Genomic DNA, 19,653 nt, shown 5'->3' on the forward strand with positions numbered 1-19,653 from the left:
CACCGCCAGCCAAGCACCATTCCACGTACACCGCCAAAGAAGTGCCAGTCCACACACACTGCCAACATATTTAGGATTTTTTTAGACAAAAATAAAAACACAAACAAATCACAAATAGATACAAATCTACAAACACAAAATCAGAAACTAAACACATTGCACTAACGCCAACCTTGAAACAGAATCACATTTTTCAAAGAATACAAACCAATCAGTTAGCTTTACCACTCATGAATGCTCCCAAAAATTCTTTTGCGTATGGTACGCTCTAAAACAAGCAGGGACACACAGCCCAGGTTTAGATGGACAGTCGGGGCAGTACATACGAATCTCCTTCCGCGTACCTCTTCGCCAACAGACTCTGCATCTCCTAGTGGGAAAATCTTTTGCCGGTGTGGGAGGGATGAAATCAAGAAAGTGGCGATCTTTCAATCGAACCACATCCTCCACCACTCCAAATCTAGGAACACTTGCCTGTTCTACAACAACAAGGCTAGCTATCACAGCGTGCTGAAACTGAAGAAATGTCAACTTTGACGCAGGAGAACACTCCTTGAACACAATAAAAGCATTGAACATTGCTAATTCGAAGAAATGGATGGACAACTTCTTATACCAAACATAAGCCTTCCGAATAGCAGAGTAAGGTTCCAACCTCTGATCTACCCTGTCAACACCACCCATGTGCTTATTGTAGTCTAGAATGCACACAGGTTTGCGCACTTCAGCAACCTGACCCCAAACAGCCACAGGTGAAGTACTCTCATCATGGATGGTAGTCAGCATGTACACATCCCTCCTGTCCACAAATTTTACAGCTAGTAGTTCATCACTACGCAAGGAACTGCACTGCCCCCTCTGAAGTTTTTTGCAAACAAGCTCTTTCGGATAACCTTTACGGTTAGAGCGGATTGTGCCACATGCAAAAGTGTCCACTTTATACAATTCCTTAAATAATTGCACAGCAGTATAGAAGTTATCAAGGTACAAATGGTGGCCTCTGTTAAACAGTCTTCTAGCAAGATCCCACACAATTTTCTCTGCAACTCCAAAAGTGGACGGACAACCTGGGGGGTCAATAGTAGAATCTCTACCAGTGTACACACGAAAATTAAAAACATATCCTGTCCTACTCTCAGACAACATATACAGCTTAATTCCATAGCGTTGTCTCTTGCTAGGGATGTACTGCCTAAAAACCAAACGGCCCTTGAACAAGACCAAAGACTCATAAATAGATATTTCTTTCCCTGGAGTATAGATCTCAGAAAATCGATCTACAAAGTGATCAAGAACGGGCCGAATCTTAAAAAGACGGTCACAGTCAGGGTGATCTCGTGGCAACGCCATAGAATTATCAACAAAATGCAGCATACGTAGCAAAAGTAAATACCGATTACGAGTCATAACTGCAGGAAATATGGCAGTTGCCAACAAGGGGCTAGTAGACCAATATGAAGCCAAGGTTGGCTTCCTTACCACACCCATCAATAAAGTCAAACCCAAAAACTTCTTAATCTCTTCCAGATATGTGGGAGTCCACCGGGTAGCTCTAGACTGGGGCCTAAGTTTGTCGCTGTTGTTCCTCAAAAACTGTTCAGCATACAAATTCGTCTGCTCAACAATCTCACCCAAAAATACATCATCCATAAACAACTGAAAAAACTGTATAGGCAAAAAGTTTTCACAATTCACTGTACACCCTGCATCACCGCTAAAGGCAGGCAACACCGGCTGCACCATGTTCGGATCAACCCAAAGTCCAGCACTTCCAGTAGGAAGCCTAGCAGCCTCAGACTGCAATCCAGATGCCTCTTGCACCATCGGCACAGCAGTTTCCCCCTCTAAGACAGGCACTTCATCCGCACTGAGAGTTGCTTCATCCACACCAAGAGTACCTTCATCTGCACTGAGAGTACCTTCATCATCCGATGATTCCATGTTGAGTGAAAACTCACTGCCAGAATCTTCCCCTCCCTCCTCTCCCTCAGACGCACTGTCAGTCTCATAATCATGCTCAGAGGAAGATTCAAGAAGCATACCGACCACCTGTTGAGCAGTCATTCTACGGCTAGCCATATTGCTTACTAATAAAGGTAACTTGTCAAACAAGTCAACAACAACAAACTCTTTGTAAAATAAGTAATAAACAAAAAGCACCTTTATCAAAAACTCAAATATACTCCAAAACAATACCACTCACTTGCCAGAGGCAGCTAAACTACTCACCACCACCAACTCTGTACAGACACAGTATGGATCAACAATATCCCACTAAAAAAGAAAGAGAAAAGCAATTACACATAAGACTATGCAAAACACATCGCAAAGAATTTCATGCTCAAACCACTAACTAAATATGCCGCCATTATGACATCACTTACAAAAAAATTCATTCAGACATTATATTATTACTCATTTGGTGTAAATACAACAACAAAAAAATTCTTACCAAAACAATGCAACTACACAAAACTGCAGAACAGCCACTGTCGAAAAGCTTTAGACTAGAATAAAAAGAAGAAAAAAAACTTTATTGTAACATATGCATATAATGCTCTAGACCATCACGTACTGCGCAAAATGTATTGCTTGAACTTCCCACTTTCAATAAGGAAAGATCGATGGCCCAATCCTTTACAAGCAATGCAGCGAGAATCTGGAACTGAGCCTCAGCTCCGGACCACCCCCTCCCTCTTCCCAGACCTTCAAAACTGACCTCAAAGTTCTCCTCCTGCAAAGACACTTCCAAACTTAATTCACACCCTCTATATTGTGTGAAGGAAGTCTTTACATTATAGGAAATTCTACGGGCATGGAGAACAGAAGTGCCTTCCCAGTGTGTTCCTGTGTTTTGCGTGTCTGCCATTTATTGCACTTTTATACCTCTACTTGTACTTTGTACTCTTTTGTAAGTTGCACACATGTCACTTTTCCTCTTGTAACGTATTGTTTGCTACCTCTTGTATTTTGTTTACTTTTGATACATGCACAATTACCACCATTGCCTCATGTAACATAACGTTTGCTCTTGTTTTCAGAGTGTCTGCCATTTATTGCAGTATTTTACCTCATGTGACATCCATCAGAGAGCTGCGTGAATAATTACCTGGTAATCCCCTCATCAAAGTGCAAACACCCACCCGAAATAGGTACCCAGTGAGGTCACACCGTTCGCATCGCCCTAACCTGCTCAAGGTTCATGTGACCTCAGTGACAGTCACAGCGACTGGATCACTGTTGCTCTAGGGTGTGCTGCTTCGTAGGCCTGTCACCAACACTGGAGATGAACTTCAGTATGGATTGTGGTGGACAGGCCTTCAAGGATAACCCACAATTGACACCACTACAGTACACCTGCTTGTGCTAAGACATCAAGCCTTCTAAGGTCTAGTGGGGCCTTCTACGGTCTAGCATGGGAATGTGCTCCCTCAGTACAGTGGTGTGGTGGACTGGTCATGAATGCTGAACCGGGTCCCCCATTTCCAAATTCAACAGCTCCGGCCATAGTGCCACATCCCCACTGAACGCCATACTTGCCCACTGAGAGAAACTCGCACTGCCTTCAGCTATAACCTAATTGTGCCCGCTATAAACACTTGGATGTGGCTCAATTCAAATTATGCACTTGATAAGAGTAATACGCTGCCTAAAAAAAAAAAAAAACACTCCTAGGGAATGCAAAGCATGTGAAATGTAAGCAGAAACAACATGGTTACCTAAACGATCTCTCACTAACTATTCAGAAATCAGCGAGTGGTTTCACCTGAAAAGTTATGGACATGACTAGAGGGCCCTGAAGGGAACCGTTTCACTGTCCATTGCTTACATCCTTACAAAACATAAGCAGTATGGTAGACCACATCCATAAACACAGAACCATGGTGCACATTGTGTTTTCCAATTCACCCATCAACCAGGTATTGCAGTACCTCCAGGAATGGTACACTCTCCCACCCTGGAAACAACAATGCTGTTCAAAGGAAGACGAGAAAACGAAAGTAGCACTACACTGGCAAACTCTGATGCTGGTGTACTTGGATGCAAATAAAATCAGTCTTGCCACTTTGCAACCCCTCTGTCTTACTTTATTTCGCCCCCCCTGGGAACAACAATACTGTTCAAAGGAAGACAAGAAAACGAAAGTAGCACTTCACTGGCAAACTCTGTGATGCTGGTGTATTTGGATGTAAAATAAAAAAAAACAATCTGGCCACTTTGCAACCCCTCTGTCTTACTTTATTTCGCCCCCCCTGGGAACAACAATGCTGTTCAAAGTTAGACGAGAAAACGAAAGTAGCACTTTACTGGCAAACTCTGTGATGCTGGTGTATTTGGATGTAAAATTTAAAAAAACAATCTGGCCACTTTGCAACCCCTCTGTCTTACTTTATTTCGCCCCCCCTGGGAACAACAATACTGTTCAAAGGAAGACGAGAAAACGAAAGTAGCACTTCACTGGCAAACTCTGATGCTGGTGTACTTGGATGCAAATAAAATCAATCTGGCCACTTTGCAACCCCTCTGTCTTACTTTATTTCGCCCCCCCTGGCAACAACAATACTGTTCAAAGGAAGACGAGAAAACGAAAGTAGCACTTCACTGGCAAACTCTGATGCTGGTGTACTTGGATGCAAATAAAATCAATCTGGCCACTTTGCAACCCCTCTGTCTTACTTTATTTCACCCCCCACCCCCCTACGCTAGCAGCACCCACCGATCGCAATATATCCCCCCTCCCCAGCCCCAAAACTTACCTTTACTCTCCGACGCGCAGGAAGCAAATGGCTTCCTGCGCCTCGGAGAGCAAAGGGGAAGCCTCCGATGACGTCAGCGCGCCTCGCGCGCTGACGTCATTGATGACGCGGGCGGGGGGAGGCAGGGGAAGGTCTTCCCCTGCATCCCCAGTAAAAAAAAAAAAGATCGACCAATCACGGGGGGAGCGCCAGCGCTTCCCCCGTGGGTGGGTCTCATGACGAGATGGTCTCGTCATGGGCACAGCGCGACTGTACTCCATGACGAGACCATCTCGTCATGGGCACAGAACGGGTTAAAAAGCTTGAGCTGCAATTATTAGTAGCATAAAACAAAGCACTATAATCAGCATTACAAGTATGGTGAAAAAGATAAACAGTTCAACCATTATATCAATGTTTGATGATGATATGATTATATAATTAGTTATTCTTGGGACAAACCAACACCCCATACCTGTGTATGATGTATCAGGAAGCTGTTCCGGTGTAGAGCAGGCTATTGTGCTTTGCGGGATGAAGACTAGAGTCCGAAGGGCTGCATCTTAGTGACATTGCACAACTTTTCAGGATAATCCGCAGAAGTGTTCCTTTGCCGAATTTGGCACAGAGGCAATTTATGTAATAAAAGCTCTGTTCCAATCGCACTGTTTCAAAGGTGTAGCGCTGATGGGATTGTTTGTCTTGAGACTGAGAGCTGTCTCTAACCGAATGCATGCGCATCTCGCTCAAATGTTGCTAGCCTTGAACGGTGTACGGACGGCATGATGTACTGCTTACTTAGAAACGTGCTGCATACAGAATACTTTCTAACTATATTATTGTGTAAATGCAATAATTTAGAAAAAGATGTAAAGTTTAAACGTGTAGCTAAAATGTAGACTTGTGCCTGGGCCATGTTGAACCCCACAACACTATAATGCGATCTGCCTCTCCAATACATACCCATACTTGAGGGCACTCAGAGGCCACTGGAAGGTGGTCTTTAGAGTTTTTAAATTAATAAAAATTTAAATACAATCCTCTTCATGCAGTAAGCATGTCAACAAGATCTTGTGCACTTCTCATTTAGGAAACTCCTGCAAATACTAACCTTCAGAAGACGTTTGAATCGACCCCTCTTTCTCTCACTGTACCCAATGAATCTGGAACTAACTAGTCACTGAGCTCCTCTGACACATTTACTCGCCATTCTTAGAAGATAACGAAAGAGAAGTGTCAGAAAAACTTTCACACCATAATGCTGTCCTTTTATTCTTTCCATTCTCAGTCCGGCAGCTTGGCTTAATCCTCATTGATTTATACCATTGGAGTTTTTGCCTTTGATATTGTGGCATTTGGTGGATCCCAGAGACCTTCTTTGCAATTTTGCTGTCATTATTTCATCCTTCTTTCCTTACTCCTAATGAGGTTCTCTCTTCAGCACCAGACCTTTGACCATACCCCAGGTATCCTTATACAACGTTTGTGTGATTTCTTAAACCTCTTTCTCCAACTGTTTCCTTTCAGAAATTCCTAACCCCCCGAGACCATACAACACTTGCATGGTCCATGAACTTCAGAGCTTACCCTTAGGATGAATCCTCAAAGTCGGCTCCCACTGTATTATTGCCCTTTCCTGCTGGTTGTCATTTAGTATCCATGGGGCTAGCCACAGAATGACATGCTGCTACCCTATGTTTTTCTTAGGCCTGTCTTGATGGTTGCAGAAAATAAAGTGTTCACAAATGCCTGCCAATTTTCACACTTGATTCTGTGTTTTTCGCTCCTCTGGGAATTGCATTTTTGTGTTTTTTCTCTACCATGGCCTTAGTCACATTTCCTGGGCAATTTTAACCCCGTATGTAATTACTTTTATCGCAGTCTGAAAAAGAACTGTGCAGTTGTCCCTCATCTAGTCCTTTGGCTTTTTATTGTCCTCTTCTAGAGATTGGCACGTTATTTAATATACTTTCCTATGACATCAGTGTTACACTTTGGCTGGTTCTAGCTTGGATGCTAACTATCTGCTCCTGATTGTGCCCACTTCATAAACCTGATCAGAGCCGAAGAGCTAGTACTTGACCAACCACCGTCGTGCATGTATGTTTTTTCTTCCTTCTTTCAGAATCTAAACCATCTACCGAGATTTGCTGAGGTCCTGGTCTCGATTGCAGTAGTGAAGAAGATTTCCTCCAGGACCACATAGTTATGGTTGCACCTGTCTCAAGCAGCCAAAACAACCCAATTGAATTGCAAGCTGCACGAATGAGCAAGAGGGTTGGCAGGGAAGTTTTTAGAAAGAATATAGTCAGACTCTTGTCTCAAAGGAGGTCCTTTCTTTCATGTTGGTTCACAGTCCTTCAAGTGAACCCGCAATGCAGTTCTGTGAAGTCCGACAACTGGAGAAAATGTTTGGCATAGAATAGAAGAGTGATGTTTATTTGGTTGCTTCATGTTTTTGGGCTTTTGGCTGAATGTTTAATCCCATTGTGTTCTGGATTAAAATATACAAGTGTGAACGAGAATAGAAAGGATGCTACTGTATATTATTATAAATGATGGCAGAAAGCAGATACTCACTGTCTGAAACATTACTGATTCTGTTGACTTAATCTGACGTAATATAAAAGACTATAATTAAGTCCTGAAAAGGATACATTATTAGCACTATTAGAGAGACCTAATTCTGTTTAACTCCAATACATCAATTTACTTCTGAAAATATAGCATTTTTTACTTATGTTTTTGGAACACAGAATACTGCAGTTTTCAAGCTCTTAGGTCCAGAGAAATTGCAATAGTGTTCAGTAAGCTTGTAAGACTCACATCTGTGAATTGAAACAGAGACATAAGCAGGAACAGTCCTTTTTAGGTCTCGCGACTAGCGTTGCTGTGCGCAGTGAGAAACCTCTTGTAGGGGTTTTCAAAAACTGACCTAGGAATCGCACATGCTCGTGCGTGTGCTTTTCCTTTTGGGACACGCTATTGGCCTTTGCGTGCGTCTTTTTAACAAAGACAGCACGGAATTGGCCAAAGGCGGGCGCATTGCTCCGCCCATGGCCTATTGGTATCAGTTACCCGCACCGCCACCATGTGGTTTCAATTATCGTGCCCAGACACGGGCGCGATAATTGAAACCACATGTCTCGCTGTGGCACGCGCGCGCACCACTCGTTTCTGTTTGTGTGGGGCTGGAGGGGGTTAATACGCACTCAAACGGGTCGGACCTAAACGAGGCACACAGCTCTAAGCAGAGGTGGGCGAGCCAAACATATTTGCAGGGAGAGCAGAGCCAGGGCCGAGCTTACAGCACGTGCACGAGCCGGGTCCTGAAAATCACACAACAAATATCACATAAAATATAGCAAAGTCGCTTCAAAACTAAACAAGCATTTGCAATGCAACAGGTCTCGCATTTCGCAAGTTTGAGCTATTGGCATTGTAAATCACAATTACTTTTATTTATGTTTTGGTTTTTAAAACCTAAATAAAAGCATAAAAGCAATAGCTTAAATGCGAGACCTATTGCATTGCAAATGCTTGTTTTCTTTTCAAATAGGATATACAGGGGGAACAGTTATTGTTTATATGGAGTCCAGAAAAGGAAGAGAAATAAGGAAGAGAAATACTATACATCTTTCGGTCTTTTCTGCTGGGTAGAGTGATGTTGAGTTCACTGCCTTGAAGTTGATGCGGTGGATCTTGAATGTGATGCAATGTGAGTCAAGGAGGAGGAAGTGGAGTTGTAGAAGTGTGGGGTTATATAGTCATAACGAAAGCGTGACATATCTACTCTGCTTTATTTTGAGTTTATGGGTCTCTATGCAGTCTCTGCAATGTGTAGAGTTCGTAGAGCCTCTAATACTTTAAATAGGGCGAGGGACATCCACTACTTTTTGGCAGATTTCCTTCTCGGTCACCCATCAACAGAAATACAGTGAGTGTCAGGTGAGTTCAGTATGTCTTTCAAATTAGTGAAACTGCTGTTTCCCACAGAGGATAGCCTTCAAACTAAAGAAAGCCAGACACATTTCTGAAAACCGTTATAGAAAACAGTAGAGTATTATTTGCAGTTAACTACTTGTCTAGGCCCAATAATGAATCTGTTCTATGACGATCTATACCCATGGAAAACATCAAAGATTCTTTTGGAGCTGAGACAGCAGCAGAACCCAACAGCATGCCTCTATTGATTATGGAAGCTCGGATGCTAATGCTGATATGGCTTCAGTGTTACTTGCAAGCAGTTATTCAATCTTTAACAGAGTAAAGGGAAACATTCGAGCTTGCTGAAAATGATATTGGTGCAAAAAAATCTAAATCCTTCTACTCTGGTTACCTATGGGGTAACCTCTTGTTAGATTGATGATTTAATTACAGTGGGTACTGGTTATACTGAATATATCTTGTGTGTTTCTATCTTTTAACACGCATCCAAAAAACAACTCTGTGCAATGGGATTAAATGTAAAGGAAATAGAAGTGAAGTGTCTAAACCAAAGGAGTTGCTCTTTAATAAGAATCAAAGGAAAAAAGTAACATGCTCAAATTGAAAAGGAAGTAGATCATCTAATCAAAGGCAAATTGTGTCCTGAAAAAGTAACTAAAAGGAAAAACATTAATAAGTTTTGCAATACAACACATATTTGAAAATTGCCTTCTCTTAAAGTAAGCAGGGACAATAGAGAAAAAAATCAAAAGAAATCTGAAAGAGACAGTTCGTTATGGATTCCTCACCTTAGAATTACCCCCAGAAGTCAGACTGGATCCAGAGAATTTTGTTTCCTCAGCTGTACCTCAGCGCGTCGATAGGGGGCTTCGGTCGACTCTACGTTCATTATTGGCGTCCTGGTCGCTGGAATGATGTTGTGGTATCTACTTAGATGCTGCCCTCGCACGCTGACGTCAGTTCTTTCTTTTTCTGCGCCAGCCAGTGCATGTTCGGAGAGAGCGGTACCTCGAGTCACTTATTGAATCCTTTTTTGGGACTTTTGTCAACATCTTTTTTGAGTCGATCTACTCCTGGTGCATGGAGGGATTGTCACGTCGGACCGGTTTGAAAGCTTGTGATGCCTGTCACAAATTGATGTCGGTCTCGGACCCGCACCTCGTTTGCCTTTGGTGCCTGGAGTGCGACCATGACCTGAAATCCTGCTCTGACTGCCGGGCCATGAAGCCGAAGTCTTTGCGGAAGCAGTCCTGAAAGCTTCCCAAGGCCTGGCAGTCCGCGCCGTTCGAAGTTCTGTTCGAGAGAGAGGTCGCGGGACCGGTTGTGGAGCCACCGCTGTGAGAAGTTGGCCTGATGTATGATGTCACTAGTTATAGTGTACACCTTATATCAGTCCAAATACCCTTATGGTGATTGGTTGTAAAGTCAACCTTATAGACCAGCTATCCTAGTGGTAGCATGGACAAGAGCAGTCTTAGGCTAAACTCTGAATGGCATGTGAAGCCAGCTGTGATACCATATATAATCCCTTGAATACCAAATGAAAGGACACCACAACAGATATATATATAAAATAAAGTGTATTTATTCTAAGCAAACCCTCAGCACTCTTTATGAGTTTAGAGGTAAGTACAACACAGTCTTATTAATGCATACAGTAAGTCACACAGGTAAGTAATACAGTTAGGCCCTAGGGGCCACGCAAACCATATACTAAATAAGTGGTATAAGAACCACTGTCACGGAAATAGAATAGGCCTAGGCCTAGGGAATCGCTGGGGCTACACTACACTAGCGTTAGTTAGGAAGTGGGAGGCCCACGGGATTCGTGTGCAGAGTGGAAACACTCACGCGTAATGCGTAAAAGTCAATAGCAATGTTACAGTTTAGAAATAGATAGATTTAGGACACTTCCAGAGTAGCTAGGAAGTTGAGACTTGAAAACTAGACACTAGGATAGTCACTATCCTGATGAGCACCGGAGTACCCAAGTTACCTAGCCCACAGGCTGCGGGTGCATAGGGGTGAAGATGCGTCGTTTTCGTCGTCGACTCCTATGGATGCCTGAAGAAAGATGCTGACAGGCAGTCAGGGGAGAGTGTCCGGTGGATCCCAAGCCTGGGATCAAGAAGAGAAGAAACCTGCAAGCAGAGGGGACAGAGTCAAGGTCACTAGCCAGTGACCACGTGGAACCAGGAAGGAACCAGGCGATGTCGTGAAGAGTTGCAGGTGAAGGTGAAGCTTGTCGCTGCAGCCAGGAGGACCAGGAAGCGTCGAGGACGACCAGGACCAGGAGGCGAGCTGTCCCACGAAGGCTCTTGCTGTCGGCGGCGTCGAAGTTGGACTAGGACTCACCAAGCCTTGGCAAGCGGAACCCACGAAGAACAAGGGACTTGCTTCTGGTGCAGACCAGGAAGGTCTGGGGTGCTTCTTCTTTGCAGAGAAGCGGGAGCCAGTCTGGAGGAGCCAAACCAGCACAGAAGGTTTCAGGGAGCGTCGTCACAGAGGCCACTAGCCAGCGGGCAAGCAACCGGACAGACGCGGCAAGCAGGAAAATGCTGAAGGGCCCCACGCAGGACTCGTGGAGTGTGGGGGGCTGATCTTCGGTGCAGATGGTGCTTGGGGTTGGGGCTTCTCAATCCCCGGTGCACAACTTCGAGGGTACCTCAGAAGCTGCGCTGTAAGTTACTAGCCACTTTTCCCAGGTAGCCGGTCCCACGTCGCTCGTCGCCTCCACGGATCTCAGCTCTGCTGCAGATGTGGATGAGGGTCGGAGAAGTCTGGAAATCAAGGCTCTGGTCGGGCTCTGCAGTCGGTTCCTCGTCGAACGTTTCACAAAGCAAAGGGTAGTCACTTGATGGTGCCTGTTTGCACAGGGTAGCCACTCCTTGGCTACAAGGGAGATTCTTCAGTCTTCTTCTTTCGTCGAATGTCGAAGGTCCAGAGTTTCTGTTCAGTTTTGCAGGTTCAGGATAATCTGAAGTCTTGAGGCCCAACTCCCACTCTTATACTAATCTGGGGGGCTGGGATACCTGCTAGGTCACGCCTTATGGGTGGGACCTGGGAGGGGGTGGTTACACCCACTTCCCTTTGTCCAGTTTCGCGCCAGAGCTGGGGCTGGAGTGCCCCAGCGCCGGTTTGAACTGGACTATGCAAGGAACACCTTGTGTGCCCCAGGCATGTCTCATTCCTTTCAGCCCACCCTGCCCCAATACACTAAAGGCTGTCTGGGGAGGTGCTAGCACCTCCCCAAGCAGGAAACCTATTGTCCAGGCCTCCCTGGCTGGGATCACTCCCAGCAGCAGGAGGTCAGACTTGTGTCGTGGCAGCAGCATCCATTTTGTGATGCTGAGGCTTTGGTCAGAGGCTAACAGTTGAAGTATGATTTTAACATGTCTTTCCCTCTAGAAGGGGGGAATAATATTCTCATGTCCAGAAATGGCATGGGGGTATTATTCCCGAGTGTTAGACACCTTACACGACATGTTTTGATAAAGCCCAACCATAGTTACCATAACCGTCTAAGATTATAAGGCACTTTAAGAGTATATGGTAGGCTATATCATAGAACAGCTATAAGGACAAGGTTCCGAAAGCTGCAGACAGGCTCAGCTCATGCTAGAGCACCATCTCACATGTTACCAAGCACTCTGCCTCCAGGATTGTCAAGGCCTGCCATAGGAGTGACTGATAGGTACACATGTGTCTATCTGTAAGTTAGGTATAGGAATACTACACCTAAGCAAGGGGTGATTACACGACCTTGCCCCAGCTGAGTGATCAGCCAGTTGTGTCAAAATGGAAGGCCAGGCCAGGGGTGGCACAATACATGCTGCAGCCCCTGGTAGGCCTAGGGTACACCTATGCCCTGGGTACCTAGGGTACACTGTACAGGGGCCAATAAGGTGATCCTATCCAAATGGGTTATGCACCTAAAGTACATAGTAGTAATTTAGAGAGAGAGCAGCAGGGCTGTGGGTCTGATTAGCAGGCCCACAGCCACATCTAAGTCGAAAACCAGTAAAGCAAAAGCAAAAAGTGGGGGTGAACATAGAAAGCAGACCCTACTCTCCTACAACCGCCACCACTCATCTAGCTTCAATCTAATAGAGGAACTTGAAGTTCGACTGAATGCCTGAAAGTAGCTGGTAATGTAAGACAAATAAAAGTGGAAAGTTAAATGCAATAACAAATTGCAATGGAGATGCCCAGGTTATTAATTTAGGCCCTTTATTAAAGACTTTAAATAAAATGTCTTCATCGGTAGTGATGTACAGTCCACCTGGTTTGTTAACTCAGAGGCAGATGCCACTAAGGTTTTATTCAACTCCACATTGGCAGCCTGATTTATCTTGAAAACAGAGGAAACCTTGTGAAGGGAGGGCCTACTCCTGTCCTTCTTTATGATCAACTAGCTAGAAACCAAAGTGCCGTCTTCAAGGATGCTAATAACCAGCTAGAGGAAGATCGGATCCCTAATATATTGGAATGGGTTGCTGCTGAAACATTATATAGGCACTGTTGAGATGGGAATTTCCCCAGTATAATGTACAGTCCTGTTTCCCTGCCCTAAGTCCTCAACTGTATGTGGTATCTCTGTTTTTGATTTTGGCCCAGCCTCATGCTAATTTAGTGTGTGCATGATGGCCAGGGTGTATCCTTTGACATGAGTAAGGTCCTGGGCCTTTCCTACACCTGCAGAGGCGTACAGAACATGCCTTATTTATTGGATAATGGACTACCATCCCTGTCAGGGATTTAGCATGTACCGTGGTGGTGGTAGCCTACTGTGTTTTGAAAATCTGTAACTGTTACCAGATCATTCTATCTCTGTCAAGAGGGGTGCAGGCTATTGGCCCACTTGTGTAAAGTTATGCCTCTAAACGCTAACATGGAGCCTAGCACTAACATCCCAGTGTATGTCTGTGTGAATGCATGTGTGTCCCCCTTTGTGGTGCATACAGTGTGTGAGTGAACTAGAGTAATACAGGCCTGTGGGTACCATTTTGGAAGCCCCTGTCCTATTCAGATGCACAAGATGGAGGTGATGTTGTTTCCCAGACAGGGGAAGTGTGCTTGGGAGAGGAAACCTAGACACATGAGCTTAGCCGTTTAGTAGTTTGTGGGAGATAAAGGTAGGACTGCAGTTTCTTCTGTAAGCTATTTATTCTTTAGAGTAGGCTAGCCCTTTATCTCCCTTCCTGATCTCTGTTGTGTGTGACTATTGATAACCAGGCACAGAAAGCCTACACCTCCTTATGCCTCTGTTGTCGGTCCTCCAGGGAGAGCTGTGTCACTGCCCTGAAACACCTGGCACTGACTTACCTGAAGGGAAGGGAAGGGGAAGGAGCCAACCCTGCAGGACGAGCTGAACAGCTGAGCATGGGTCTTTCCATCCAGAGAGACTCAAAAGGAGAGCAACCAGTGTGCTCCTGGTTTGGAACATCGCCTATCCTGCCTGCAGTGGTATACCACATGGACAATGCGACTGTGACCCTGAAGTGTGGTCGGTCCATGGCACTGTGCTGTAGTTTTGCCAAAGCTGATTGTGCTGCAGAAGAACATACACTGTACCTGAGGCAGACCAAGCTGGACATCACAGAGCTTGATGTCAAAGAGGGCACACTCTGAATAGGACTGCCAAACTCACTCCAGTGCCTTGAAGAGGATATGCAACAATCTGAGATGTCAGCAGTGCCAGAGCATGCCCACAGGCAGGCCTTGATGGGAGTCACCAAACCTACTGAGCGTCATAGCCAAGCCACAGTGTTGACTTACTAGCAAGCTGCGCGTCTCCTTTCCCGAGTAATGGGAATTACCGGATGCATTCTGCGGACCTGGTCACAGCCAACAGAGTACTAATGAGGTCTTGGCTGTGGTGAGAGAACTGTGAGACTGAGGGCACAGTACTGAATGCTAGGAGGGGCGCTGGTGGGGCGGCGATAACACTGAACTTCTATTGTATGCTTAGAGAAAGTGGAGGCGGGTGATACATCTTACACCAGGATAAAGTGACCTTGCACCAGTTATCCAGTAAAAGCATTTTGTAGTGTGTAGAATTTCTTTAAGTGTATTAAAGTACTTTATTTACACCACACTAGCTCTGGTTTAGACAATCATTTATTGCACTGCTGGGTGATTGTAGAGTTCTGAGCTTGTTCCACCCCCTCCCTCCACCACCACCTGGAGAAACCTGTTATAGCGGGACGCAGCTGAGATTCAAGTTTTTAAGGGGGATGAACTTGGCCCAGTTTACGGAGCCCTAGTAGGACAAACCCTGAGACATCAGAGATAAATGACCTCGGCCCACATGGCTGTTGCCCCGTATCTCGTGATCCCCCAAACGGGCCCTGGCAGGCACCTTCCAAATAATTGAAACCGTTGCAGAAATTGAGTCAATCTGAGACTAGTTCGGCATAATCCTTTGGCAGTATTCAAGTAGACTGAACAACTATGTGGTCATGTTGTACTTGGCTAGCAAATTACTCAGTATGTGCCTAGTAAAGAGATGGGGTCATAATTGTGGTGGCTAGTCTTCTGGAATAGGACACAGATTCACAGAGTGATGTGAGCCAGTACATCTTCAAGAAGCTATCAAAGAGCAAAATGTCTTATTAATCCAGCAGCTTCATGATAACCTATTCTTTGTGGCTTTGCTCCATTTACAATTTAAGCCATCAAAGCTCCAGATGAGTGGTCTTCCTGCAGCGTAGTAATTTTTAGGTCTCGCCTGGCGTTAGCAGTGCGCATGCTGAACATAAAGCACCTTCTCTTGCTGCAGCAGGAGGACCTTGTAGACCCAAGGCATTGCTGCTGCTCCAGCACTGCTGCCGCCTGCTCCTGGTGCTCGCTGCCTGCCACATTACTGCTGTTCTTGGGGAGTACAGCAAGTACTGCACGACCTGCACCTATCGGCAGGGGGTGCACACCGACTTTAACCCACCATTGAGATGAGAGTACTCTACCATGTGGGGCTGAACCGGTGGCCTCTAACCTCTCAAGTAGGAGCCACGAGAACATAAGTCTTAAAGGGGACACCCATTGAAGAGAAAATAGTTGTCTTGTCCAGCCCTGGATGTCTATCCATTGCCAAGAATAGGTATTCAAGAATACTCATTTGTTTGATAGTTTGTATTTTGAAGTTTGTGACTAACCACCGCATGGTCGCTTTAACCCGCCCCCACACTGAGCTTTGAATAGTAGCTACTTTATTAGCATTGCTGCTCACCTCTCGTAGATTGTTAGAGCAGGCTGAGGGTTGGAAATGGTACCAAACGTGAGGGATTAATAAACGTGCATGTGCACATCTACACAGAACACATACTACTTAGAGTTTATTGTCTTGTGAACAGAATGATTGTATTAATAGAAGAAGAGTACACTGGAAGGACAGTGCACACTTAAGACAACATTGTGCAGGATGGCTTATCATTCTGGACTGTAAACTGTGGGCAGCACTTCACCTTTATGAAGGCATACATTACAAATGTTGCATTGTATCTCCTATGCATGAGTTAAGTGTCACTGCTTCTGGATCATTATCAGTTAGAATTGGAAGGGCAGCCCCTAGGAGTATTGTTCGATTGGGTTCTGTGGTTGTCAATTTATAGTGCTTTATACTAAAGCTAGACTGCTATTTCTACATCCACCACTAGTTCGGCCAAAGCGCACATTGAAGTACGAAATAGGAGACCAGGAGCAGTGTAGGTTTTGGTCAGCATCCATACAGGTGGCCCCTTACAGTCCATTTAAAATTACACGTTGCATCTTTACCACAATGGTAACTATTTACTGGTCTTACCGACCCACAGTGCTTTGTGGCCACCCCAGGAAGCACCAAGCGGGAGCCTAGCACATGGCTGCTCTGGAGGACTGCAAGTCGTGTATACACTTGAAACCCCACATCCCCACTGACCTTCAGGATCCCCAGCTCATACGGAAAGGGCAGCCTTCCCGTCCCAGATATAATGAACAGTTTGTTTCAATTGCCAAAATAAAATATTTTGAAAGTATAATTAAATGTGCTGTGGTCGAAAAGTGATTTTCATAGCAGTCATGTAGGAAAGTAGGATCTGCTTTCATGGTTACCCTCACTTTTTGTTGGTGTCAGTATGTGTTTTTTTAAAAAAACTAGTCTGCCTGGGATCCTGCTTATCAAGACCCCAGTCACTGTGCTTCTTCCCTAAATTGACCATAGTAAGTACTTCTGGACCTCCATTATTGGCTACTGGTGTTCCATTGTAAGTCTCTAGTATATGGTACTAATGTACCCAGGGCATAGTAGAGAGTAGTAGAGAGTGAGTAGTAGAGAGTAGTAGAGTGTAATGAGTAGAGTGTAGTGAGTAGAGAGTGAGTAGTAAACATACCATAAACATTGAAGGACTACCATTAAAAGTGCAAGTTTTCACTATTTTTCTTAATCCAAACGTTTGCGTGTTTTATAACCTGCAGGAGATTGGTTTAATTAGAACACGTCATGCAGAGAGACATTTTCTAGTCAACCCGGTAGCTCCTGTGACTTTTCCTGGGGAGTTCTACTCTTGCAGAGATATTTGCAGGATCACTGGAATGTATTTCACAAAATAAGTGTAATTTTGCAAACGTTATCCACATATCATTACAAAAAAAACGGATACCTATTTCTAAACAAACGTGATAATAATTTATGTATTTTCATTGTGTCGCATTTTAAGCTTGGTGCGAGCATTGATGTGGCAGGAATGGGCCTTCATGCATCTATTTATACATATCTTTTGCTATTGTTCGATTTCAGTGTGAACAGAATTCTTTCAGCTGCTCGGTGCCAAAGACAGGATGTAAATATTTGAGCAGATAACAAACAGCGGATGCACCTTTCCACAATGTGCACAATTTGCGTGTTGAAAAAGCAGTAGCTGCGAGCCTGGGCACAATACATAGCACCAGCAAACAAGACCTTTCACTTTCCCCAATTAGCATTTGTTGATTTGGAAATTTAAAAAAGAAAGATCTAGATCAGCTCCTTGTCATCAGAAACATCCCACTCAAGTACAGTTTTTGTTGGACAAACCAGTGTAATGTGGCACTTTCACTCAATGATTGTGAACAGGGACTGCGACTTCCAGTTAGGAAGTCTTTGCTCCTTGCCAATCCTTGTAAAACAAGCGCGGGCTCTTTACAAGGCGGACAGAAGATGTGCACACGGGGACTTGCTTTACTGGCGGCGAAAAAAAAAGTCCCCAGAGTGTCATGCCGCCGGTAAAGCATCCAATCCCTGCTTGCACATCTTTTGTCTTGTTTGTCTCCCCGCGTGTACGCAGGAATCGTATCGATTCCAAAAGGTCCTCAGCATGGCATGACATGGCAGGGCAGCGCATGCGCTGCTTTTCGCCAGGCCGAGACCTAAAAAGGAGTAGTATTAAATCTCTAGAAAAAGTAATATTTGTATTACAAAGTTATTTGTAAGCTTTTTCATTTGGGATTATTGAAGTTAGATACTGGAAATGTTAGTATATGTATATGGTATTGGTTTTAAAGAAATTACTGCATTGTGAATTTGCTACATGTGTGCTGTTTTTTTTGGGGGGCACCAATGGCTTAATAAGCAAATGTATCTATAAATTCAGGACGCACTGAATTGGCATTATTCCTTAACTGGATAGAGCCTTAAATTCTGGTACTAACTTCAGTGAAGTAAGTGAAATTAATGTTCATTAATAACTGTTTTGGGTCTAAAGATAGAGTGGTTACATAGAGAATTGTTTACTTTTTACTCACAAAACAGATTCTTCGATAAGTTTCCTTGTTTTATTTATTTTTCCTTGAAGGTTTTCTGAAATATGTGATTTAGAGCATGGTTGAGGCATAATACTTACATAGGGGAAAAAGGAGCTGTTGTAGAAAATCTAATAAAAGACTTTTGGATAGAGCGCTGTTGGAATACATCCAGTTCACAGACCATTTGTGAAGAGATGCACATGTTTTTAGGATGAATGTGAAAGTAGTGTAAAAGTATTCTGAAAAGCGCTTCCATCTAACTAGAAGAGGAAAGCATACTTTTGCTTCCTACATTAATACGGAGGACGAAATAACAGGTTTTTGAGGAAAAACGAAAAGTCAGGAAAAATGCTGACTTTTAGTGCTAATTTAAATGACCTTTAAACTGCAAATGGATGTAACAGAATATTTTTTGATATACTAATGGATACTTCTCCCACAGATCTCTCATCTAAAGAAATATTTCTGGTCTTCAAAAACATTTCATAAAATAGAGTCCGGACACCAAATGTCCAGTGTGAGCAGAGCCCACAGTGCTCAAAAGAGCAGTTGATGTGATTACTAATCATCAATCCTCATTCTTAATGTTATCCTCTACTTTTATCTTTTATATTTCTTTGTTGTAGTTTTAAAAGCTTTTTTAAAATAATGTTCACTTAATTGCAATCATTTACAGGTATATAATAAATGTAAAAAAGTTCACTTTGGACGAAGTGAAGTAAACTTATAATGCATTCTGTACTGCATAACATCTTTTGGATTGCATTAGCAATATTTAATTTTTTTACTTTTGCTTTTTTTCTTCCAGGCAGCGATTAATGGTGTAATCCCACAAGAAAATGGGATCATTCAGAGGTATGCACATTTTTGCTTTACCTTTATAAAGCTGGCTCACTAGTCCAGTGACCATATGGTAGTAATCGGCATTTGTCACAGATTTTCTTTTTAAGTTTACTGCTGGAATGCGGATGATACACTTGCATCTTTGGTGGGAACAACTGACCACTAATACTCTGCACTATTGTTGCTGGTAATAGACAATTTGTTGAAAGGTTACTGTGTATAATATAGCTTGAATAAAACTATTCGGTGTACTGCTTACCTACCCTTCATTGTCCGATGTAGATATTATAGACTTTGCTTTTACACTCTAAATGACTGTCCATCCGTGACATCCCTCTAATCCTTCCCGTCACTGATTAACTTCCTTCCT

At 43.8% G+C, this 19,653-nt stretch overlaps 1 protein-coding gene across 2 annotated transcripts in view; it reads left to right on the plus strand.

Annotated features, from left to right (window-relative positions):
• Positions 1–19,653, plus strand: part of FAF1 (Fas associated factor 1) — a 1,868,643-nt gene that overhangs the window by 183,406 nt on the left and 1,665,584 nt on the right. For both annotated transcript variants that reach the window (XM_085602652.1, XM_085602654.1), the window contains exon 3: positions 19,249–19,295. In XM_085602652.1, the coding sequence (XP_085458778.1) occupies positions 19,249–19,295 (47 nt within the window). The remainder of the gene's footprint in view (positions 1–19,248; positions 19,296–19,653) is intronic.

Source organism: Triturus cristatus, chromosome 4_2, assembly GCF_964204655.1.
Source record: "Triturus cristatus chromosome 4_2, aTriCri1.1, whole genome shotgun sequence".
Lineage (NCBI taxonomy): Eukaryota > Metazoa > Chordata > Amphibia > Caudata > Salamandridae > Triturus > Triturus cristatus.